Genomic DNA, 26,043 nt, shown 5'->3' with positions numbered 1-26,043 from the left:
TAATTCCAGCTGACTGTGCCTGTCTTTTGAGGGTTTTGATTCCTTGCAGGGCTGTTTCCTCATGCAGGTGCAGCAGGAGCTGCTCTAGAGTTTCTCCAGTATGAGGAGCTGGGACTGGCTGGAGCAGAGTGTTGTTTGCTGGAAAGATGCTTAAGACACAGATCTGAATGAGCAGACACTGTTCTGCCCATAGTCACCATTTTCATTTGCTGTTGCAATGTGCTGACATTGGTACCTGTGGTGTTGCTGCTCTCAGCAGTGATGGAAAGGTGCAGACGAGAAAACAAGAATTTTTACTGACAAATCCATGCAGGGGAAGGCTCCTGGATTTCTTCTGATAGCCTAGCTTTCATAAACAAATACCTTTCTAAACTGGAAGTGGATCCTGTTGCTGCCTTTGTTGTGTTTCTGCACAGCTTTTCTGATCTTTTGTGGGGATCAGTGGGACAACATCCTCTGTGCAGGCAGGCTGCTGGGTTCAGTGTATCAGGTCAGAATCCTGTGTTTAACATCACATATCTCGATGATGTGAAAACAGTTATGGCTGCTTTGTTAACATTCACATTAAAGGATGACAACATTTTTAGATGAAATAGGACTTAATTGTAGCAAACATTTGCTTCAATCTAAAACACTAATGTACATGTTAAACTCACATTGGGGAAGTGGCTGAAGGTGCAATATTTACACCCTGCTGAGCACCAAGGCTGTTGAGGAATACATGCTGTTTTAAAGAGGACAGATTTTGACAAATAGGTCTCTGTCTTATTACAAACATGCTCAAAAAGAACGTGCTGTATTCACCAGTGGGATAGGAAAGCCCTCAGGCTCCCAGCTCTCATTCTGGCTTTTCAATGTGGATTTTTGTCTTGGAGTCATTTCTGAGAACATATTTACTAGTGTGGCTTAAAAAAAACATGTGTTTAATGTGTCTCTTTTTGTTGTTGAGATGATAAATCCACAGACAAATAACAAAAAAAAAAATCACTGGGGACTTTGGTAATAACTTGGGAAGGAAGAAATTCATAAAAATAGGCTTGGGGTGAAAATAGCGTCAATCCTTTAGGCATGAGACTTCTAAATTCCTGGCGTTTGTTTTGCTGCACCATGAAGTTCACAGCCTCTGTGTTATTAACTAACATCTTTCTAAATTTTATTCTGTGTATCTCTTAAATCTATAACTTTGTACCTTATTTTAAACATCATCAGTTTAGTTTTCTAAACTTCTTTCAGCAAATTACTTGTTTGGATTTTGTCCCTTGATTCCAAAGCAAGCATTTGTTTAATCCTAAAAAAAGAGTGGTTAATGTGAAATGATTCCAAAATGTCTGACAAGATGTTGGCTATAATAGAACAAAACATAGTGTTGTTTTGATTTATCATGTTTCTTATTGATTTGCTCATCCAGAAACGCCTGTCTTGCTCTCCTCTCTCTGCATTTGGTATCCAACATATTGTCTTGCACTGACAACCACAGCTTGTTCCAGAGTAATTTAAGGCTCAGCAACTTGCTCAGCATCACAAATCCAGTTTTTGGTAGAGCTGAGAATAGAGCCTCTCTCTTCTGTCATGGCTCAGTTCCTTACTGTAATTGTGGGGCAACTTCCCTACTGAGCCTCTGATGTGACCAAGCCTGTTACAATGAACAGTGCTACTTCAAATTTTGATGAATTCCCCTTGTTCAGTAATTTTTTTCAGTTTTAAAATAGAAATTCTCAGTGAATCATGGCAAAATATGATTGTCTAATTAAAAAAAGAAACAGATGTTGAATATATTCTACTGTGTAGTCTGGAGTTCTCCATTGCTTGTTAAGCAAGCAGGTTGAGAAAGTTGTGTTGTAAGATGATAAACTGTGGTGTATGTAGGAACTTGAGCAACTTGCGTTAAAATGTTTGAAAGTGTTATGGCAGTTTCATCTGTTTTAGTCAGGTTTATGGAACTAGTAACAGGTCAAGAATTTACAGTAAAGGGGCCTACACCTCCTTTTATTTTTTAAGAAACAGTGCTCACATTTGCAGATCACCTTTCCAACAGTGGGCTACAACCCAATGAAATAGCAATGCATGAGGTGCCTACATAAAGACATACCCTTAGTCATAAAGAAAGTTCTTCTAGTATCTACCTAACATCTTGGTAGGTTAGACAGTCATAGAGAAAACTAGTAATTAATTTAGTGATAGGAAGAATGAGAGGCAGTGCTTGTGTGATCTACCATGGCACAGTGTGTCCACTGGAGTGCTGACTATTCACCTGTGACCATTTGTTGGAGGGCTTTTGCTTGGAAAACAGGGGTGTGCTTTAGTAAGTCTTGGAGGCCACACGGGCTTGTTGGAATTTGAATTAAAATTTTTCGCTGTGTGTGTGTTTGTTGATTTTTTTAATAGCCTATTTAGTTATTGAAGGAGATCAGGAAAAGGATGACAGAAACATTCCTGCCATTTCTTCTTTCTACAAAGGTCTGCTGAGGACACTGCATGGTGACATTTTTAAGGAGTCTTTAACATGCAGTTTATTGCCAACATAGAAAGTTTGCTTGCCTGAAAGTTTCCCCTCCTTGGTTGCAGGCCCAGCAGGTGCTCAGAGCCCCCCAAGTTGTTTTCAGCAGCAGAACAAAGAGCAGGGCTGGCTTCAGGCATGAAGAGGTGCAGCTGGCAGTGGAGGTTATGATTGCCTATCAATAGGTATTCATCCAATTAATTAAGCTGCTGCTGTAAAACCCAGCTAGAGGACAGCTTTTCAGCCTGCCTGTTGTAAAGTAAGCTGAGTCACCTGTGAAATGATGTTAATGAGAGGACTCCAAGGCTTGTGAGGAGGCTTTTTTCAAGCCCTCTTCTCTTGGGGCTGGCAGCAGCTTCTTTCAGAGATGTGGCTGCCGGGCTGTCTGTGAGTGACAAATGGCACTCACTTCTGGAAGCTTTGTGTGCTGTTTTTGTGAACCTTGACTAGCTGGAGCCAAGCTGTGACCTCACACTGCTTTTGTTCCCCAGCTGTAGGCATGTTATGATAAAGACTTTCAGCTCCTTTCTTGGCTCTAATGAAGTCTTGTTTTGTAGTCCTTTGGTTTTTGACTTCTTTAAGGTTTTTCTTTATTTTTGAACATCAAGAAGCAAGAGTATGCACATTTTATTTTTTCTTATGAGACCAGTGTAAACTAGTTTGTCACTTTTTGCAGCTGGTTTGTTTTAACCATTTGATGGAGATCCTTATAGTGCCTTTTAGGACTAGTGACAGTTTTTTTCTTGTTCAAAGTACAAACTTCAGAGTTCTTGCATTTCAGGTTTAGGTCCAGTTCAGTTCCACTTCTGTAGTACATAAAGCAAGTGAGCCGCCGTCTCTAAAGCCCTGGAGAAGTGAGGAGCAGAGTGGGGGGTCCTACAAACTCCAGCTCACCCTCTTCACAAGAGCTGCTGAGGAAGGGCAGCCTGAGACTTTCCTCCAGGTGGTCTCTCAAGCAGAAAGGTAACAATTGTAGGAAATTCCTACCACCAGTTCATAAGCTCAACAAACAATCCCCTTGTGGAGACATTGGGGTCATCCTTCTAGTTTCTTACTCTTCTTTGCTAACTACTTGGAATTTTTAAACGGTTCCTTTCTGGAGAGATTAGGGAGTGGTGGTCTGTTTCTCCCTTCCTGAACCTTTCCAAGTCTTTCTAAATAGACAAAAAAGAGAAAAAGTTAACAGAAAACATCCTAGAAACATTCCCATGTCACCATACACGACAAATTGTTCTGCCAGAGTATATTCTAAAATCTCCCTTGTGTTTGTGCTAAGCTTGTGACTGCTTTTGTTTAGGTATTGACGTTATGGACTCTTCATTCCAGGGAGGCTGAGAAGCCAAAGGCAACTCAGTTGTGTGAGTAACACACCAATCCTGTTCAGATGGAGGCTTGTTTCTTTAGTGAACAACGCCCTTCCGCCTGAGCAGCGAGGCTGCTCTGCTGCCCTTTCATGTGCAGCCTTCTTTCTGGCTGATACTCAGCCCTGCCCTGCTGCCACAGCTTCCTGATTTATGAGCCTGCAGGAGAAGCTGCTGATTGTAGCTGCTCATCAAGAGCACCAGTGAAAAGTCATCAGCTTTGACAGATGCGTCTGAATGTCAGCATTTTTCTCCAGTTTTATTTTCTGTAAATTCCTGGTTTTCTGACTTCTCATTCTTCCCATCAAACAGTGAGCAGATGATGTTCCTCTACATGCCCTATGCTATGTTGTCCTTTGCAGGTCGCCTGTTGATCACTGTTGCATTTCAATAGTCATATGTATCAGGCTTGGCTGTTCTGAGCCCACTTGTAGCTTCCAGGAGGCTTGTGCTGGCTGCCATACATTCTTACACCCACTCAATCCTTTTAAACCATTAGCATCGTGCTTTTGGTTAAGGTCATGAGTAGGGTGTGGAACAACCTTTTTTAAAAATTTCTTACTCTAGCTCATTTTTGGAAGATTGGTCATCAGTTTTACTGGTGTCCTTATTTTTTCTTTTTCATTCAGGTCTTGTTTTCCTTCCTTTGTAGTGGTTTCTTTTTCCATGGAGTTGCAGTGCAGAGCCTCATACTAAAATTTATCTGTGCCAGCTGAGAGTGGATAAAACAGGTCTGGGCAAGGAAGGGTGTCTCTTTGTGGACACAGTGCAGGCTGGAATGTGGATGTAGTTGCCTGAATCAAGACTAACTCCTTGAGGTGAAGGTTTTATTTCTTTCCTGTGATTAAGCTGGGAGTGTGTTGGTTTGGAGTAGCAATAGGTTTAAGGAAATTACTTCTTTTTGTTTCCTTTTGTCTGTTTCTAGGAAATCTCCCTGTGTTAAAAAATCAAAACAGAGGCTGGATTCTTGCTCTGAGATATTTGTCACCGGAGAAGGAAAAAAACAATCTTTGCTAGTGCTGATTTATTTTTTTTTTCCCCTCCTAGGAAAAATTTTCTTCCTAGAAAATGAAAAGAACTTGAGTTGTTGAGTTGGCAGGTAATTGATACATATCTGCCCGGTCTGAAGAAGTACTTAACTTTTACATAACTACCTATGAGTCTGTTTAGGAAGCTGCCAAGCTGCAGTGGACTGTGTGGTTTTCATTATGTCAGTGTATTTAAACTTGTTGCAAATGGCTTTCTTTTATGGGTCGTTAGAATTCCTTTTAAGTTGTCATTCAGAAAGCCCCAGAGGGGTGGGGAGCTGTGACAGCTCAGCAGATCGTGCTGTGCCCTAACTCCAGGCAGGATGCTGCTGTGCCCTAAGGAACAGCACGTGGCATGGAGCAAAATCTGGTTCAGCATCCCCACTGTGCTCCTTTGGCAAGACTTGGAGATTTATAGCACTAGGGTAACTGAGGCAGCATGAGAAATACTTTGCTTACTTAGTCTCATTTTTGATGCTGTAGCTACTGAATGCATAACTACCTGATTAATGCAGAGATTTTAATCTTCTGACCCCCATGCAAACACTTATTAATTGCACTCATAGATTTTAAATTTGTAGAACTAGAAGGAATAATTATGATCCTGTAATTTGGTCTCTCCATGCAGCTGAACACAAGTCTTTTCCTAAATCGTTGGTTTTATTCCCCTCACTTTAAAAGTGTGCTCCTTATTTAAGGAATTTGTTTTCTAGCCTCAGTACCCAGTCATCAAAATTTCTCAAGGCATTGTCAGACTTGTTGCTTATACAATTATTAGGCTGTTATTAATCTTCACTTCTTAAAAATCAAATGAGCAGAGCTGTAGAACAGCCTCAGTATAGGGCACATTCTCCCATTTACAGATGCTCCTCTTCCATTTGCTTTTTAACTTCCTAATTTTAACAAAGAAAACTTTGTTCACTGTGCATTTTGTTTGCTGTTGTTTGTCATGTTTACAGAGTTGTTAAGTAACCTGCCTCTTCTCTTGCCCCAAATTTTTTCACATATATCAAAGTTAATTTTAACCTTTTTGGCTTGTATCTGGTATAAACTTCTGCCTGGCTGGATATTTGCTAGGCCACTCCCATCATCATCCTCACTATCATCACAGCACCCAGAAAAGGATTCCTGTTCCAGGAGAATGGTGTACACCCTTTGGTCTTGGACACTGTTTGGCCCCACATTAGTCTACCCTTTCTCTCTAGCTGAGGTGAAGAAAATACAGAACAAGTGGAAAAACAACCACTATCAACATGTTTCTCTCTTCCCTGAAGGAGTCTTGCTGAAGTCCTGTGAACTAGATTTTAAGAGCATTTAAGGTTCACCAGTCTTCTTTCAGTATATCAAGTCAGATGTTTGAAATGTTTGCAGTCTCCCACTTGGTAAGGGTTTGCTGGCTGTTCTGGATTTCCCCCTCTCACTCAGACATACCTGTTAATGTTAAACCCTTTGTATTTGAAGAATCACTAATCTCTAATGCTGATGTTTGCAGAAATAGAATGACTTACAAGTAAGGCTGCCTGCTAAAATTGTGGGGGATTTAGTACGTTTGCTCTTTCAGTTCATCATTTTTGTGTATGAACATGGATTTGGGTCAGTCTTCTCCCTTTTCCCTCCCAAGTATTTCTATCGTGTTCCTATTTGCAGGAAGTCCTTTACCACTGGGTGCCACTGTTTGATAGTTCTTAACATTTGCTTCAGTGAAGCCCTGAAGAAACTCTGCCCTCATTCTTCTGGACTTCTGATTTTAAATGAAGGCTCAGTTTTTATGCAGTATCCCATGTTTCAATATAGTAAAATTTGATTCAAACAAACTTGCCCTGATTTTTAATTTACTGGCCCACACTGATGGGTTTACAACACTGATGGTGTGCACTGTAGCTGTTGGGAGTATAAACGGATCTTATTTGCTTTTCTGCTCTTAAAATCTCTTTTAAAAATGCATAATTCCAGAATTGCATATGAATCACTGTTGACCCATGTTTAAATAAATTGCTTGTTACCTTTGGGGATTAATCTAGTTGCAAACTGTGCTGCTGAGTGCTTTTCCTAAGAGGCATAATTTCAATTATCATCTCCTGAAAATCATGTTACAGTGCTGTTATAATTACCTGTGTAGTGTTTTGGTGAAAGTTATGTGTATATTCAGTTGTGTGCCTTTGCCAGTCATGATTAATTCCTTTCAAAGGACTGACATAGATGAGAGGACTGCAGGGTGTGCATGAAATGCTGTTATTCTGCAGGGCAAAAGCACTGTAGTCACTTAGGGCCTTTTGGATGAGAGGTGTCCAAAACACCAAGTCTTCTCCTTGCCATCAGAATGTCTTTCCACACCCCCAGCCCTGTCTTGGGACTTGGGTAATCACAGGATCCTGAGCAAAATGAATATGGGGAATATAAAGTCCTTAAGAAATATTTAGGAATTTAGGAAGGACAAATGATGTAAGATGCAAATGATATAAGTGTGTGTTATCTGCTGTTAGTCCCAGACTGGAACTGTGGTGTTACAGTGGGTGGATCACAAACCAGGATTTAGGAAAGGTGAGTACTATTCAGTGTGCTGCTCTTCATCCTGTGTCTTTCTGTCTTTTCTACTGCCTATATTAAAAATTAGATGCTAAGTAGTTTGTTGCAGTGCAGGTCAGCATCTGAGTTTCTCCTGTGTCTGACAAAAAGAGGACCTTTTGGAAGGTCTCCATCTTTTCCTCTCCCAGTATTCCTAAAGCACCTTGTGTGCAGATCTCTTCTTGCAGCAGGAGGGGAGAGGCACTTTATTTCTGTCTTCTGCTTCTCTTACACAGCTGCCTTGACACCTCTTCACTATTTTAACTGAACAAGAAAAGAAAGAAATGCAGCTATTGAGAGCTGATCCTTTCAGCTGGTTTGAAAGCCAGTGGTGAAAGCCAGCTTCCTTGCAGATCTTGCAGCCTGAGGAAAAATTCTTTAGGATTGATACAAATTCTTCTCATTTGGGATCCTGGGTTTTTTAGTGGAAGGTATGAGGCTGTTCTTAAGACGGTGTCTTCTTGCGTATCTTTCGCAAGTAAACTATAGACCAAGAGGAAGGAGCTGTTCTGTCCTCACCAGCATTGCTCTGCAGGCCTTGGCCTCTCTGGGGGTCAAGGTTGTTCCCTCTGCACCCAGGACTTGACTGAACTTCAGAGCTCTGGAACAGAGACTGCCTGGTGCTGTTTAAATTGAATGGGAGCCATGAGCAGCTCTTTGCATTGGGGAGAATTGTATCAGTGTGGAGCCCTGCCCCAGATCTTGCACTCTGCCTTCCTTTACGTGTCAGTGCCAATGCAAACATCTTTAAAATGACCTTCTTTCTTCTGGTTTCTCATTTAGTGGATGTTTCATCTGTGCTTTGTTGATGTTACTCTCAGCAGTACTTAGGGGAAGAAAATGAGTGTTAACTGGATTTCCTTCAGATTTTGAGTGGATGAGGTCATTTTATTATCGCCTAAAGTGACAACAGGAACAGCTTCAGGAGCTAGCAAGCTCTGCTTCTTTCCATATCCTTGACATTGCTGAGATTGCTTTGGGCTGCCCTAATCAAGTGAGCCCTTGTTTCTGAGAGAATTCTGTGTGGTCTGTCAGTTTTTTGGCAGCTGTGGAATTAATGAAGCCATGATACCTGATGTCAGAGTGGTGCTGTGAGTTAAACTGTCCTGGCATGGGATGGACAGAACTTTGTCAGCCTTGGGATGAGATGTGAGATTCTGAAGTGCATGACAAGAAGCAGTGAGACTGGCCTTGCAGAAGTGCATGGTAGTTCCCAAGATGCTCTTCTCTTTTATGTGTGGAGCAGTAAACAAAAGCCAGATGCCTGCTAAAGGATTTACAAGGTCCATGATGTTAATTTTGAGGAGCAGTAATGTAGTAAGTAGCCTGGCAGCAAGATAGTACTCAGTGGGCAATCCCAGGTACATGCTGCCCTGAACATGATTGATTTTGAGGCAGGTGAACATACTGCTCTTCAGATCTGGAGGCAAGGCTGTTGTCACTGGGAAGGGGCAGGCTTTTTGAACAAAGAACAAGAGGCTGGGAGGAGCTGCAGCCAACCAGGATGTCTCTGGTCGTCTCCTCTCCCTCCACAGGCAGTCTAGCTGTGTTTTGCCATGGCCTAAGCTCCATCCTCCATTTCAGCCACAAAAGACAGTGTAAGAGTCAAATTCCTTTGTTGATGTCTGGCTCGAGCATCTTGGCTGGGAAGAGTATTTTGCATTCTGTTTTCAGGAACTCTTACTTTGAATTAAAGGGTGAACTGTGGGAAGTTATTAATGATATCTATAATCAAGGATTAATCAAGTAAATCTCTCTAGCCGAGTGCCTCTTACTGCACTGAGAGCATACAGATAAAGACGATAGCAGTGTGAGCTTTCATGTGCAAACAGAGCTGAGGTGGTGCCTGCAAAGCACACTCTGCATTTAAGCAGCTCTTTTGCTTTCTACCCAAGCTGGCTGAAGTGAGGCGGTGCTTGATCGTGTAACATCTGAGCAGAGACATACTGAAGAAATTTTATTTCAGTTCCTCTTGAAATTGGAAGGAGGAGAGTAAAACAAGATTTATATTTTTTTCCTGAAGAATGCCTTTGGGTTACTTGTAGCAAACTGCAAGCCTGTTCAGTAGTTTAAAAAAGCTAAAAATACAAGTCTTAAAACAGAGTGTTTGATGGTTTATAGTACAGCTCAGAAGAATGTTGAAGCTTTTTTGAGAATAAAATCTTCAGGAGGTATTCAGTGTTTGAGCTAGTGCTCCTGTGGAAGATATTAGTTCAAGAATTTATTAAGGTAAAAAGGAAATCACAGGAATTTAATCTTAATGTAACTTTTGGGTCTAGTCTAGTCTATTATTTTCATGTCCATTAGCATTTTTAGACATTTATTTATCTGCTTTTTAAGGGGCCTCAACTCTACCTCTGCTTTCACAGCTGGAATTAATTGTGGGAATCATGTGAAGAGTGAAAATGTCATATATATATGTAATAATACAAATATATGGTGTCTTGGAGGAATTTTTATATTCAGATTCCATGTGTAGAGGGTGATTTCTGGTATGAAGAATGTCAGATAGAAAATAAATGCAATTCCCTGAATTCCATATAAACATGAGAGGGTTTGGGGGTTTTTTTGTGAATTTCTTTCTCATGTGGGAGCCCTGTTGTAGCAAAAACTCTGGCAGCTGCTGAATCCTTAACCTGGTGTTGTTAAGATATCTATTAAAAACACTTGTATCTCTCTATAGTTCTCTTGGTACATGTGTTGCCAGTGTTAATACCATTAAGGGACTTTTTGTAGGAAAAAACCCTCTGTAAGTAGAATTTATTCTCTATTTATATTTTATTCTCTGTAGGTAGAATAAAAAGTAAATAACATTGGAAGCAAAGGTATCTGCTGAACATTTTGCCCCAAATGTGACTCATGCTTCTGGCATGCTCTGGTTTGGTTATATCTCTTTAGCAGGACCAACTTTTGAAGGGTCTTTGTTTTCCCTGAATTTACTTGTGCTCCAAGGAAATTAAATGAGTTGCAAGTGTGTGACTTCCTGATTTTGGCTCTTCAAGGCTGAGGTACTTCTTGATTACTGCAAGAACATCATTTTTTGTCTGGAAACATTAAATTTGTGTCCAGGAAGATACTCAAAGTAATTTTTCTACAGAGACATTTTCTTTGTCTGGTGAGATGTTGAAATTGCTTTGCAGTTGTTTGAGGAGTTAAAATTCCTCTTCCTTGCAGGGTCCCCAGTTTATTCTTTCTCTCTTTGGATCAAAATCCACATGTACTGAAGAAGATGTGGACAAAAGACTGTGCAAGTTACTCAGGCACGGCAAGGTAGATAAATGCTTTTGTGCTGCTTGTGCAGCAGCATCTAATTCAGCAAATACACTGGGAAAGCACCTGCCTAATTAGTGGGTGTACTAAACCTGAGCCAAGCTCAGCTAAAACATCCCCTGAATCCAAATCTCCTTCATTTGGAGCAAGGTAGTGAGGAAACACAGCAATGGATTGTGCATTCTCAGTTGGTCACATAACAGCAGATGGTTAAAAGGAGCCTCTCGGATGCTCTTCAGGCAGCATATTCCTGCTGAGTGATTATTTGGATTATTAATGTCCCACTGTAGCACCTAGTGATGATCTGAAAGCAGCTTTATGGGCTGTGACTTTTGTAGTGATGAGCACTAGAGACTCATGGAATTAATAATGTTTTAATTGTTATTGCTTGAACATTGATTAAACTTATTTAAGGACTTTTAAGGGATGCTGTCATCGAGCTTGACTGGTTTAATGGTGTGAGCCTGAACCTCAGAATGAAACTCTGGGGATAAACAGCTGTGTTCCTGTCTGCCTTTGGTGTGTTGAATCCTTTGTGCCTCAATTTCCTTTTTATGTGACAGTTGACTGTGCTTTTGTAAATGTTAGCTTTGACAGAGTGTGGGTAGAGATCACCTTATCTTAATGGTATTGTTTGCATATATAATATTACACAGTGACTGTGCAGGACTTTGTCAGTGGTCACCAGCCAGGCTGAGGTTTGCAGAGGGTGTGAGAGAATTCACTGAGTAGGAGCTGGGCACCCTGTGTCACTGGCTCTGTTTGGAAATCCTAGTTGAAGTCATTTGCAGCTTAATCACACATGGAAAGACTTTTCCCAGGGGAGTTTTTATTCATTCATGTTTGCTGCTAGTGGAGTTCATGTTACAGTAGGAAACCACAATTCCTGACCTCTGAGTTGAATACATGTTTTAAAAATAGTGACGGGACAGAAGAAAGAGGAATAAATAGACTTTACTTTAAGGGCTTGCTCAAACCAAATTGATGTGCTGGAAAATATGGCACCATACTTTGAGAAATGATTGATTCAAATTGTTTTTCAGGGGCTTGTGTCAAGAAAATTGTACATTGTTTATAGCAGTTGTAGAGAAATTCTGTGTTTTTCATCTCCACCTAAGCAAACAAGAATTATCTTGAAGAAGCAGCAGGTTATTTTTGGATTTACTTTAAAAGAGAGCTGTTGATGATAAATGGCTTCTAGAAGACTCAAAGGCCCATCAATACAACAGAACTGATAGAGGAGTAGAGCAAAACAAATATTTACAGAGAAGGTTTATTTTGGGTGGAGGTTGGATATGTAATATTTGAGTTATTTTAGTTGTAATAAGCCTGATGTGAGCACTGAAGAAGGATGAAATGTTATGTCCTTCTGTAAGAAAATAACTGCAGCTGGTTTTTTCACTGTCTGTGCTAAAGAGAATAGACCTTTACAAATGTTTCATTAACAGCATGGTGCTGAGGGGTTTGGGGGGATTGCTTTGGATTTTTATATGGCATATTATGGAACAGTGAAGGATCTGAGATGTGGGTTTAACCAAGGGCCCCCAAGGTGGGCTGTGGTGGAGGCTGAGGGACCTGGGCTGGCTCAGCCCAGAGGAGAGGTTTGGCAGCAGCCCCTGTGGAAGGTGCTTTCCAAGGAGATTGACCCAGACTTTTTACCAGAGAGCATGGCTGGAGCATGAAAGGCAGCAGGCTGGAGTTGAAATGAGGTTCATGTAGGTGTAAGGAAGAACCATTGTGAGGAAGGGCAAGAGGGGCCATCCACAGAGGCTGAGCAACCTCGAGGATCTTCAAGTCTTACTGGGAAATGTCCTGAGCAACCTGCTCTGATCTCATAGCTGTTCCTGCTCTCAGGAGGAAGTTGAATTAGAAGTCTTCCAAGCTTCTTCTGACCTGTTTTCCAGTGATCCTGTATATTGGTGTATATATATTGTATATATGTGGTGATAGCTGGTTACTTGACTGAAGCAAGGAGGACTCTGAAGGGGTGACAGGAGTAGTATACTTGTTGCATGACCTGTGTCAGTAAGAAGTTTCTGCCATGTTCAGCAATACATTTCCATAGTTTCGAACTGTGGACAATTTCTATAGTAGTTTCAGAGGTCCCTGTAGACCTGACACCCCCCACAGAATTAAAAAATTCTTCATATGAGCTTGCTTTGAAGAACTCATGAAGGAGCCACCCTGAGAGCAGCTCACACTGGTGAGCTGTTCCTCCTTGAAGTTGCTCCACAGAAATAATGTGTGTGAGATGTAGCACCACTAAAACACAGTTCACATCATCCATTCAAAAAAAGACCTAAAGATCTAAAAGATCTTTGCCAGGTCCACTAGATGCATTCAAAGCCAGAGTATCCTTCTTGCCCCTGCTGAAAACTTCAATATTTTGCTTCTTCACCTGTAAGCAGCTGCAGCTGGGTGGTGCTGTTCAGTTTTAATCTACTGAAGTATTAAGTGAAAATCTTTCTGCTGTATCAAGTGGATTTGATCAGACCTGAGCAACACTGTGGGATTCCTACTGAAAGAAAATAGTTCAGGGATTAAATTGTGGCTGAGCGCAGGTTTTGTAGCCCGTAGGGTGAAAAAGGGAGGGAAGGGCTGGTAACAGTGAGATCTGAATTAAAGCACATATTCAGCTTTTACTGGCAACAGCACAGCAAATCCCAGTGATTCTCTGACTTGTCCCATAGTACATTGTGCAGCATTCAGCTGTTCTGCCAGTCAGGGGGATGGAAGCCTCTCGCCTTTTCTTTCATGTCCCATTGATTCATCTCTGTAAACCCACATGCTGTGAGATTATTTTTTTGGGTCTGTTTGAGGGGCCAACATTCATCAAACTGACAACTGCAAATTCTGTGTGCAGGTTTTCACAACAGTGAAGAGAGGCAGAATTTCCCTGAATGTGCTTTGTTTTGGATGCTGGTCATCTTGTGATTGGTGCTTTTTAATGGAAAGGGGTATGAATGGTCACATATGAATTATTTGAAAACCATTGTTTACTTGTTAGCTGTTGATTCAAAATGTTGCAATTTGATGTGTAGATAAGCAAGATAGGAAAGTGCCACTTTTCCAAATGAAATAAATCATGAATTCATTGCCTTCACGTGAGTGGGTTTCTGTGGCTTTCTGCTGGATGGAATATGGCCTTTAAGGAACAGCCTCACCTAACTTTTTTCTCCTCTACTTTACCGCTCAGAAATCGGTCCCCCATCACAACCATTGCAATTTCCACATGGAAGCTTTTGCTGGATACAGTTCAGGGATTGCTTATCCACAGAGGTGTTTTTCCCCACAGCTGACATGACACTGACAGCACAAAATGAGACTCTGCTTTTGATACGCATTCACAGTATTTAATATAGTCGGTATTTAAAATGTCTTTAGGGTCTCAATACTACTGATACTAAAATGTAGTAGTACTACATGTACTGAAAAGGCTTATTAAAATGCTGTTAATAAGACCCAATAAGGGTCTTCACACACTTAAACTAAATTATTTGTCAAATCTTGGGGGAAAATCTTGCCTCCAAGTCACTGGATGAAGGCTGTTGGAGATGCCATTGTTACAAAATTGCTGCCTATTTAAAAAAATGCTACTGATGTTTGCTCTGAGAGCCTTTACTTTCTAAAGACAAAACTAATCCAGCAAAATCATGACTATAGCCAATGTAATATGCTGCCTTTGTGGTTTAGGACATTTTTAAAAGGCCTTTCACTGTAGATTCACTAGAGTTTTTCCTGTTTTACAGATACTGTGAACAAGGACACTGAACCCAAAGATCCATTTCCCATTCCAAGAAAGATTATGGCTGAACCAGACTACATAGATGATGACAATCCTGAATTAATTAGACCTCAGAAATTAATTAATCCTGTGAAGTCATCCCGGAATCATCAAGATCTCCATAGAGAGCTGCTTATGAATCAGAAAAGGTAAGAGTCTAAAACTCACTTGTGCCACTCTCCCACTCCAAACACATAACTTGAATTTTAGTTTCATCAAAATTATGTTGTCCCCAAAGCCCAGCAGGCAGTTTTTGTTGATTCAGATCCTGTAAATTTAAAGACTCTGATGCTTAACCATGGCAGTTATTTCTGTTTGAATTCCAGTGTAAAAGCTTGCCTTAGAAGGTTTCCCATTTTGTTTTTGTAAATACTCAGAGGGTTGGTTTTGATAGGAAACAGTACAGTTCTCCTCTATTACATTTCATATGAGTTACCTGAGCTCTGTAATTTGTCTTGTACTCTTAATGTTATCAAGTATTTGACAAAATTTTGCTATTAACAGTGGGATGATAAAATCTGTGGGCTTTCACAATTCCCAGTGCACTGAGTTTATGAGGCCACTTTTAAATCAGAGAAATCATGTAGTTTATTTCACATGAAACTGTTCTCTCTTTATTTGATCTGTCTCACAATGCAGTGTGGTAGTCTGGTGCCTGCTCTGCTGCTGCACAACTGTTTCTTTGTATGTTTTGCAAATGCTGCCTGCTCCTCTCTGGGACGGGATGCACAGCTGTTGTTCTGTATATTCCTTTTAGAGATGTAAACCACCATGTCTTCATTTTGTCAACTTCAGAGACCACAAGCACCTGGCCCAGAAATAGCTGAAGTTCTGTTAATAAATCTCTTCAGCAACAGTGAAGTAATTTAGAAAACACATTAAGAAAATAGCCACCAGAACACCTGGTGGAGGAAAAGGCACTAAGCCTGTTAATTCTCCTTTGTTTAAGCCAACAGAAACCAGCTATGATATCATTTGGTGATTTGGTGCATTGAAGAAATCCAAAATGGACTTTTCAAAGGCAGGGTGTGGGGATCTATAAAACAGAAGTGGAATAAAAGTATTTCAGAATCCATTTGTGCAAAAAGCTGGTGGTAGAAGCCAATCTGACTTTTTGAGACCCAGGACCTTGAAAAAGAAGAGTAAAAAGTCATGCATTTGGCTACTCCAGTGCAACTAGATTTGTCTATTTGGCAGGAAGAGTCACATTATGGCAGTTTTTCTCTCTCTCTTTTTGTTTTTTTTTAATCCTTTGGCACTGTATTATTTTGAGGGGAGAAGGGATCTTTTTATGTGTAATAGCAAAACCCTCACAAATGCTGGGCTTACAGACTTAATTCTAAATGAATTGCATGCACAATATAGCATTTCTTTAGTGATGAAGAAGGAGAGATATTTTACAAAATGCCAACTGAATTGGAAGAAACTGGCCTAAATAGGTGTTTGTCCTATTTTTCGTTAATGGGATTAAACATCAAAGTTAGTTCCTGGCACCAAGAAGTTTATAGTCATTGAAAGAAAAATAGTTGAAGTTTATTGATGATCTTAATCTAGAGGATGTGAAGGCTGCAATAAATGAAGACTATTTTTTTTCTTTTAAGTTTATGAAAGCATAAAGCACTTTTAAATAGTACAGAGTTCTTTTCTTCTATGAAAATATCCTATTACACAGAAAAGTTTTGCAGACCTCAATATCTTCTCTTCTCTTATTGTAATTTTGATTATCTGCAGTTGTTAATTTCAGATTCTTATTTATTGCTGCAGAAATGAATGCTCTTGAGGATTTTCACCAGCAGAAAAATAGGTATCTTTTATAGGAGGGTTAGTTTTCTGTGCTTTGTGCCACTGTACTAGCTCTGATAGGAGGCTTTTCAGTAATGTAGATATTAGGCTCTGTTCTGCTTTGTTACAGCAAACTGTCAAATGTATGGAGCACTCCCAGTGCTCTTATAGAAGTCTGCTTAACATGCTTCTTATTTTATTATGAAGACTCAGTGTAGTCATTAGCAGCTTCACTTTTTTGGACCCATCAGCTCTGAACAGTCAGAAATGGATGCTGGAAGATACTTGTTAGTACTGGTGCAGTCATTCTCCATGCCCACTGTGAGCAGGGTTTGTTGGGTCTACAACTGGTATAGTTAGTTACCTGCAGAAAGGGTAGTTGTTTCGGGGAGGAAAAGAATAAAAAGGATTCCAGTGGTGCTACGTCAAGGCAATGGTCACTTAAATTGTTTTTATTTATTAGGAGTCAACCTTAGCTCTTCTGAATATTGGTGCTGTCCCTTCAAGAGGTTTTAATCCTGTCAGTTCTCACTTGTGGTGTAACACACTTTGCTTCTTCTATAAAAGCCTTAGGATTTGCAATTTAACCAGAACACTCACCAGAAGGTGATACAACACCCCAGTTAATCCAATATCCACCAGTTTGTTGCTTTTCTTTTGCATAAGAGTGGGAACAGGATTTACTTTATAGTTCTGTTACAGATCTGCCACTCCCACCTGATTGGACTGTGGGGCTGTATTTACTCGTAGATTCTTCCCTTTGTTACAGCACATCTGAACCAGTCTGTGCCTCTGCTTTGTTATGGTGCAGCTTCAGTAAGAAAAGCAGCAACAGTAATGTCACTTAGCAGCTGCTTTCTGGTTTGTGGCTGTTTTGACTGCTGATTTCCAGTGTGGAACTTCCACTGACTCTGCTCTCACCAGTCCAGTAGTAGTAAAAAATGACTCCAGCTTTTCCTGCCTGACTTCAGTTTTATGTGCTAAAATGTAATTAAAATAGCATGAAACATAAAATATGGACACAGTCTTGTAGCTTGTGTTGCACTCAGGCCATGAGATCTATTATGAGAAATAGGGAAAAGCATTTGGTGTTGCTAAATATTTGATTTTGCTGTCAGGGTATGTACAGGGATAGAGTGTTGCATAATATATGGAGTAATTCCTAGATGCCACCATAAAATGGCATTTTAATGTTTTATTGGACATGCTGTCAGATATGCATATTAATGAATAATCAGGCAACCACAGAGGTATAGCAAGTAGGAAAGGTAAAAAGACACTTTCTAAAAGCTTATTCAGATTATTGAATTTCTTAAAGTTGAAATAAAAAATGGTTGATGTTAATGCTGGCTGCTTTCATATAATCATCTTCATAGGAAAGACAACAATAACTAAGACAAATTTCTGATCTCTCTGCTCTGCCTTAAGTGACGCTAATACCTGAATAACAGGGAGAGCTTTGAATCTTATAACAAATTTTGAAACCATCACAGCGTTACAGAGATAAAAGAAATAGCTGAAGTCAGAGAAATAAGTAGGAGTGAGTATCCATGTGTGCGCCTGTATAAATAACATCATGCATCTTCCCAAGGAGTGAGCTTTCTCATTCTGGAGTAGCTGGCTTGGAAAGCAATTTGTGCTGAAGAGGCTTAAAACATTCAGTTCATGTAGCACCTAAAGGCTTTTCAGAGGGAGAATCCTCCAGGCTTTGTCTGGTCTCCAAGGTGATGACAACTTTTTTATTCTGGATTTTTGTTGTCTTAGGCTCTCTGTGATGTTTTGTATTGCCTGGGAGCTCTCACTGGAAATAGCTTCACAGCCAGGCGTAGGTAAAGCTGTCACATTTTCAAGGAAAGGAGAGAATCCATGGTTTCCAGGAGCAGTGTGACAGACTACTTTTTAGTTTTGTCCATGCAGACTGCTGAGGGCACAATAGGCTGCACAGGACTGTCTGAATGCAGTCCTGAGTTATCAGACACCAAGCAAATTCTTCTTGTTCAAAATTTGTTTTTAGCTCTGATAGTGTCTTGATCTGTGATGGTTTTTTCAGTCCATTTTTTTGGAATCAAGAGAATACAGAGAAGATTAAAGATGAAAGTTAATGAAGTATACAGGAGAAATACTAGCATGCACATGCAAATATCTTTGGTGATTATGTGGATAAATTCTAGCTTAGGGTACTGGTTAGGAATCAGGCAAATGTCTGCATGTTTTTCCCCTTTCATTATTTATTTATATCCCAATGTATCTAAATAGGCAACTACTTGATTTTAGTAAAGCTTCCTGCAATTCTGTGTGAATCCTGCTAATTGATACTGGTCTATTTTCTCCTCCCCACGGAATTTAAAGGGGTCTTGCACCTCAGAACAAACCAGAGCTACAAAAGGTGATGGAGAAAAGGAAGCGAGATCAAGTTATTAAACAACAAAAAGAAGAGGAAGCACAAAAGAAGAAGTCAGACCTGGAAATAGAACTACTGAAACGGCAGCAGAAACTGGAGCAGGTAAGATGAGGAATAACAGACATTACACATCTGCATCTGAGCTGCTTACCTGAGGCTCCCTTTGTAGACAGAAAAGAAACAGCAGCCAAGTTTTGGCATATTTCCCCTGGTTAAATTCAGATATCTCTTAGGGTAAGTCAAATCACACTCTTTAATTACCTGTTGTCACTCACTCTATAGGAACAGTATATATACAGGCATATGGGGTCTGCCTTTGGTCAAATGAATCCTTTACCAGCCAACAGGAAAATGAGTGGAGTGCTGATGCTATTGAGCCATTGAAACTCTGATGATTTAGTCAATTTTTGTAGTCTGTGATCCACTAAAAGTGGCTGTTAGGCTGTAGTACATCAAAATTATATTTAATGAATTAAAATCAATTGATTCTCCTGGGTTATGTAAGAAACTAGATAACTTTTAAAAGATATTTTGTAGTCTTAAAATGTGTGAGCCCATTGATGTTTCCAAGTGATAGAAAATGTCCTCAGACCCTGTGCATGGAGATAATGTGGAGTTGGAATTCCTTGTGGTGGAGCTTTTTGCCAGGCACAGGGCCAGTCAGATGTCTCTGTGCCTCTGGAAGCATGTTGTGTGCCTGAGAGGAAATATTTCTACAGTGAAACAGCTCATCAGAGAAGTCACTGTGCATCAAGCAATCCATTTATTTTAAAATAAATTAATGCTCTAAATAAATGCTTTAAAACAGTACCTCCTGTGTTTCTCGAAATAAATCAATTAAGCCAAATAATTATTGTTAAAAATTACATGTAATCCAATCATTATAGGGTTTAGTGTTCTATTATAGGTTAGGATTTTTTGTTTTAATTAGGTTTAGAGATATTTTTGGAGAAAGCTATTGTATTTTAAGTGTATCATCCTGTCATTTTTCTTATCTCTCTTAAGGGCCCATCTTTGAATGGTTCAGCTTGTCGGAAGATTTGATTTGAAACTGAGCCATCCAACATAGATTATGTAGATTAGAAAATTCTGTTAAAAAGAGGAAAAGCCTGCCCATTTCAAACAGTGCTGTGAAGCTGTAAACATCATAGGAATGGCATAAATTGACAACATGACTCATGGAGGGACATTGTTGTCATTTATAGAAACAAGGCATGTCCCTTGTCAGTGAACCAGGGACAAAGGAGAGATTATTTATGTGAGCTGTATGTGGTCCCCATTAATCAGGAAGACCTTGGTCTATTTAAAAAGAAAGCTCCTTTAAAACACGTTTTTTAGTTTTCTAAAGGGTTTTTTCTCCCATTCTGCCAACTCATCTGCCTTCCCTAGGGATTGCTAAGCAATCCATACTCTGTGCCATGTGTGAGCCTGTGCTGGATGGGCACTGCACAGGCTTGCCACATAGAGCATTTCCATTCCTCACATGGAAATTTCAAGTCTGCATGGGCAGGAGCTCCAACTTGGTTAAAAACTCAGTGAATGGGCTCTCAAAAATAAATGGCTAAGGGCCAACAAAGATTTTTGGGTTTTTTATTGATTTTTGTGATAGACAAACCAGATACTTTTAAGAGGCTCCAGTTAGATACAGAACTTCATACCTAAACATTTAGAAATCTGTTCTGCAAGTTTCCTCAGTAGTAGCTGTTCATATGTTCTCCCACGAGGCACATTCTTCCTTGTTCTGTTCTAAAGCCAGAGAAGGGAATTACTGTTGTTTCTTTAATGAAGCTGTCCAAGAATTTCTTAAAAAATGCTTCATCCTGTTCTTGTACTGGACTTGCAGAGTTTTTGTCTGTCTGGCGAAGGTTGACATCTGGAACAAGCTAGAGCCAAGGATTTGAAAAGATTTATTGGTTTATGAGAACAGATACTCCCAAAGAAAGGCAATTTTATCTTTTCCATGAGACAAAGAAAGGAAGCAATTTAAAGAGTTTGGCATGGCCAGTATTGAAACCTTTAGTTTTTTGTCTTGTATTTCAATGATGTGTTTTCTGTACTTTTTTTTTCTTTTTTAACATGTGATTCCCTTTTAAGCTGGAACTGGAGAAGCAGAAGATACAGGAAGAGCAGGAAAATGCGCCTGAATTTGTCAAAGTCAAGGGCAACTTGAGGAGGACGGTCCAGGAAGCAACAGAAGCACCAGATTCCTAGAGCCAGCGCCTGCTTAGACTTCAGCTTTCCTGCAGAGAGAGGCTTTTGCAAGTTGTCTCACATTTATTTGCCCCTCAAGAGGAAAAATAACAGCATTCAGCTGACACTTACTGAAGATGAGATTTTTAATTCCTGGGACATGTGGATTAAAAAGACAGTATCGTAAACAGATCGACTTGCCAAATACAGTCCTGAGATCAATGGATGAGGAGTGTCTTTGTCAGTTCAGTGTCATGGACCAGGCTGACATGCTTTCTCAGAGATTTTAACCAGGGATACTCCTTCAGTGTTGCACTGCTTTAACTCTTGTGATCCTCGTTTAGTGGAGATACACAGATTCTATTTTGCTTTAAAACTGAACAGAAATCCTCCTGTGATATCAAGCTTTGCTGCACAGGTAGATTTCCTCCATCTAGACCTACAGTTTGTGTATATCCCACAATAATTTGTGTTTAGTTGGAATTTTTATTAAATCAAGGAGGATATGAGGTGTGCTGATTACTTCTGCCCATCCCCACTAGGATAGGTAGGTGTGGACAAGATGAGAATGCTTAAAATTCACCAGCAGTGAAAAGTTAAGCAGCCTTAAAGCCCATTTCTTGCTGTTTTTTGTGTAGAATTTGGGCTATGAAAGAGTGAAAATCTGATGATCCTTTCACAGGGAGACTCCAGAGGCTGATTTATCTCTGTAAACTTACACTGTTGTGTACAGGCCTGTGAAGTGCTACCTGTGAATTTACCTCTCAAAGCAAAATGATCTGTCTTCTACTTTTCATATTTTGAAATCCTGCTTACTTTGGTGGCCTTTCTCCTCCAGGGACATGCTGAACAGAGTACAGTGTTAACACATCACCCGGTAGGGTTTGAACTCATTTGCTGGAACTGATCGACCATCAGTTCCTACTCTTTGCTTGCAGACACTTGTTGCAGTTTCTGCAGCAGAGAAGTGTTTAAACCAGACCAAACCAATTACTGGAATCTACTGAAATGGTTTTTTTTTCCCTAAAGTGAGGCATAAAATGAAATTAATTTTATCCCATCCTTCATTCAGCCTCAAGAAAGAAGGGAAGTGTGTTACCGCTGAGAGTTTGGCTCCAATTCTGTCATCTTCTGCCTTTCTACAAGTTGCCCCTGTGACTTGCCATTACATAAAATATTGCTCAGCTTGCACAGGGATGACAGAATCTGATCCTTAATGCTTATGACTACTAGTTATCCAGGAGAGCCTGAGATGAGGAGTGGGGAACAGATTGCTCATGTAGGATTATAGAATTGGATTCTTACCTGGTGTGATTGGGTGCAGATATATCTTCACAATCTGGGCAGAAATCCTCATCTTCCTTTGTTGGAAGAGTCCTAGCTCTCACTGAAACTGTTCATACATTCCTGCTGAGGATCTAATCCCTAGCCTTTGCCTTAGGATGCTAAACACAGTAATTTCTACTTTGTAATTACATTGGACATAACTGTTTGAGAGCTTTTTGTTAATATCAGCAGTGGCATGTTTGTATTGTAAAGGTGTGGTGGAGGGTTGTTGGTTTGGTTTTTGTAGTTCCTTTTTTCTTTCCTGTAAGTATTGGACATTTTAAATACAATTTCAGATTAACACTTGGGACAAAACACAATTAGAAATGTTTCCTAGATACAGACTTTAATTTGTTAAGATACAGGCATTTTTTGTGAGGACATAATCAGATTGAGGGTAAATTGAATTGTGATAAGCGTATTGCCATTGATTTAGACTTGCAGCATGACTCACGTCTAGAAGATTAAATGTGAAGATGGTCTAACAGACTGTTCAGATTATGGACATAAAAAAGACAAAGGCCAAATATAAGACTCTTCCATGTATTATCTCAACAACAGAACACCCTGAATGCTGCAGGTTCTTCCCTCTCTCCTTCCCTTCTGGCAGGAGAGGATCTTCTCTGGCAACACATCATTCCAACACTTGCACTGATTTTGTTTCATGTTGTTGAGACAGCGCTATGTCTGAGCCTTCCGCGCCCCACTCATGCTTCATCTTAGCTGTTCCCAGCCTACCAAACATCCTGCCTCTTGGCTTCAGCTCTACATTAACCTTCTGCTCAGTATGGAAAAGTCTAGAAGTGAGTGAGGAAACCTTCCTTTGGCTTGAGCAGACCATTTTGTATTAGCCATTTCTCCTTGGTGATCATGGCAATGCAACCACTCATGCACAGTGAAATGAAATTAGTGGCACTGGGAGTTATGGGGGACAAAGACCCCCTTTTTGGCTTCAGTGGGTGTGTTGGATTGGGCCCTCAAGGCTAAGGGCAGTCTGCTTTCTCCCCAGGTTAGCTTGTGATTCAGGGTAGAGTTTCTCTTTCTGAAACACAGGAGGCCAGAAAACTCCCTTGTACATACAGCATGAAGTTGTTTTTTGTTTTTCATTGGAATTATAACTGTGTGAACAGAACATCAGTGTGTGTGTTAGAACATCTTTGAGTCCTGCTAATCCTTTAGTCTAGGAACCCAAACCACCTTCATATCAATTTTGACAGGCAAAAGCTTGTATTTGAAGTCAGGATTGGGCAGCCCTTCAATGGGTGGCCAGTTAGTCATACCACAAGTGTCCTGTGCAGCTACTCAAGTAAGAAACTGCTTGGCAGTGAGCATAAGTAATTCCTGTTCTGCTCTTTAACTACATGGGTTTTGAAGCAATCCAGCAAATACTTCAGTGATCTGAATATTGCTTACTTACCACTTTGTACTTTTTTAAAAACTCTTGCTTTTGATAGTATAGTAGTAAATTTTTTAGCATTTTTGTGGCTTTAACATTCTGTTAATATCTGCACTTGTTTGAGTGTACATATATAAATATATATAAATATAAAAAGGGAGCCTTAATGGATTTGTTTTCATAATTTAATATTTTTTGTATTTGCTCTTGTATAATTGTTTTTAACTAAAGGTATTACGAGAATGAGGGTGGAATACTTAGAACCAAAGTTATGCTTAATAAAATCTACTACATGCTTGGTGTATGTGGTGGTGTCTGTCATATCCTGCCACAAACAAAACCTTGGGGGCTGCACTGAGATATGCAGATTGTTTAAAATTCTGCAGTGAATGGGGGAAGTATGAAGATCATGATGACTCTTGGTTCCTTAAAACCCTGCATCCCTGTTTGTATGTGCAAAAGCTGACAGAAGGAGTTTGCTGTCTCTCTAAATACTATTATCCTTTGAATATATTTGATGCAGAAAGTTTTTAACCTAACTGTGCAGCTGTTCAGGTAGTCCAAGGTGAGGCAGAGCATGAGGGAAAACCTCTGATGGAAGTCAAGTAAGTGTGGAAATCATTCCCTATCAATCCTTAGGATTATCAGCATTGCAATAACTCCATTTCAAATGTGAGTGAGAAGAGAATAATGAGCCTGGTCCTGGGTTCAAGTCCTACAATGCTCCTTTTAATTTTGCCAGTGCTCCAATGTGTGGTTCTAGTAGGAGAGACTTAGGCAGGAGGAAGAAGGTGCAGACATAAATGATTTGCTGGGTTAGGGTCAGACAGCTCACCAAAGAGCAAAATGCAGGGCTGGAAGAGGCGTGTGCCATCAGTTCTCCACAAAGATCCTCAGCTTGCACTGGTGAGCCCTGGTCAGCTGGGCAGTGGAGGGGGAGCTGGAGAGGAGCATGGGGCAAAAAGAAGTGGGAGAGGAGGAGAGCAGTGAATTCAGAACAGATGTCAGGAAATGCTTTTTTCCTTCAGAAGCTGCTCAGCATGTGGAATGGGTCCTGGCAGTGCTGCTGATGCAATGACGCTGGACTCACTCCAGGAGCTCTCAGATGCGGGGGAGGTAAAAAAGAACAGAGTTAATAAGGGGTGAATTTCTATGGCCTGTTGGAGATACTGCCCTTTGCTCTCCTACCTCAAGTGTAGGCAAATGTGTTTTGAATTATCCTTTGATATTTCAGCCTAGCTCCAGAAGGAAAATGGTGAGGGCATGTGATCTGCTTTTGTAGCATATCCAGAAGAAAAGATGATCCTCCTTTTGTCTGCTTTTTTGGATTGCATTGAGCAGATAGGTTTTGCCATGTGGCTTTGCAAGCACTGGTCCACTGGGGGCTTTGCCTGTGCTCCTGTGGCCATAGGCAGATGGGTTGTGTCACGTCATAGCTATGTGGAAAGCAGTACCTTGAGGTCCCTTAGCTGCTCTTACAGGGTCTGTGGATAGGGTCTGTAACCTAAAATGCGTGGTACCACTTGTGGTGACTTAAGAAATAACTGGAGACCAAAGAGCTGCTGCTGTGCAGTTTCCATAGGATCAGAACTGATGTTTATAGGGGGAAGAATGGGAGAGTAACTTGGGTTCTTAAGGCTTTGCAGTAGAGCACAAACACTTGATGAGATTTGGAGGAGTGGAAATAGAAGATTTTTTTCCCTCCCCCTGCTGTTTTGAACCATTCATCCTGTTTGGAATCTTCAGTCTGTCAGAGTAAAGGTTTGTGGTGCTGTTGTCAATATTAAGGATGACTTTTCTCACTGGAACTGGTGGAAACTGTGGCCACAGGAAGTGTTGTGGTAATAGAGCACAGATGTCCCCACTGCCACTCCAGTGCTTGTGTTCCTCAGCTCATGTTCTGGCACTGCTTCAGACCTAGGTGTGAGCTGTGCTGGGTCCCTCCCATGGCCTGTGGTGCCTCTCTGAGGTTAGAAGGGGCTGCTGCTGTTCTCTGGGCTGATTTTGCTGAACCTCAAGTACATGTATTTGAGCTGATCATCCACTTTTCATTACCAGAGCAGAGCAATCAGCCCTGTGGCGTGTAGTTGCCTTCCTTTGACTGGAGGAAGCCACAACGCCTGGCTCAGAGGGAACGTTGTCTGCCTTGCAGGGATTCTGAAGCCGGGCAGTTCAAATGCCACCTCCAAACCACCTGCTCTTTTTCATGGAGTTTTTCAGCCCAGGGTGCAAACAGATGGGGCCTGGATGCCTTTAGTAAATTTGGCCCTTCATGTCTGTGTGGTTCATAATGTGATAAAGAGCCTGTCTCTGCACTGTGCTCAGCGGCTCCGGTGCCATGGAGTCAGCCCAGGTGCTTGGAGGGGACACGTGGCCTCTGCAGGGGGATGCAGAGAAGGGGCCTGGCCCAGGCCAAGCACTGACCAGCAGGAGGGGGAGTCAC

The 26,043-nt window shown here is 40.7% G+C and overlaps 1 protein-coding gene across 3 annotated transcripts in view; it reads left to right on the top strand.

Moving 5' to 3' along the window:
* FAM107B (family with sequence similarity 107 member B) overlaps positions 1-23,904 on the top strand; it is a 59,265-nt gene extending 35,361 nt beyond the window's left edge. For 2 of the 3 annotated variants that reach the window (XM_015629411.1, XM_015629409.3), the window contains 3 exons: positions 14,471-14,654; positions 18,637-18,790; positions 20,783-23,904. In XM_015629411.1, coding sequence (XP_015484897.1) covers positions 14,527-14,654; positions 18,637-18,790; positions 20,783-20,899 — 399 coding nt within the window. In that variant the 5' untranslated portion in view covers positions 14,471-14,526 and the 3' untranslated portion in view covers positions 20,900-23,904. Of the gene's footprint in view, positions 1-3,390; positions 3,461-14,470; positions 14,655-18,636; positions 18,791-20,782 lie in introns of those variants that run through there. The other variant, XM_033514578.1, reaches the window with a different exon arrangement.
* The last annotated feature ends 2,139 nt before the right edge of the window (positions 23,905-26,043 follow it).

This window comes from Parus major, chromosome 1A, assembly GCF_001522545.3.
Source record: "Parus major isolate Abel chromosome 1A, Parus_major1.1, whole genome shotgun sequence".
Taxonomy (NCBI): Eukaryota; Metazoa; Chordata; class Aves; order Passeriformes; family Paridae; genus Parus; species Parus major.
The sequence above is the reverse complement of the archived record's forward strand: the minus strand, read 5'-3'. Positions and strand labels throughout refer to the sequence as shown.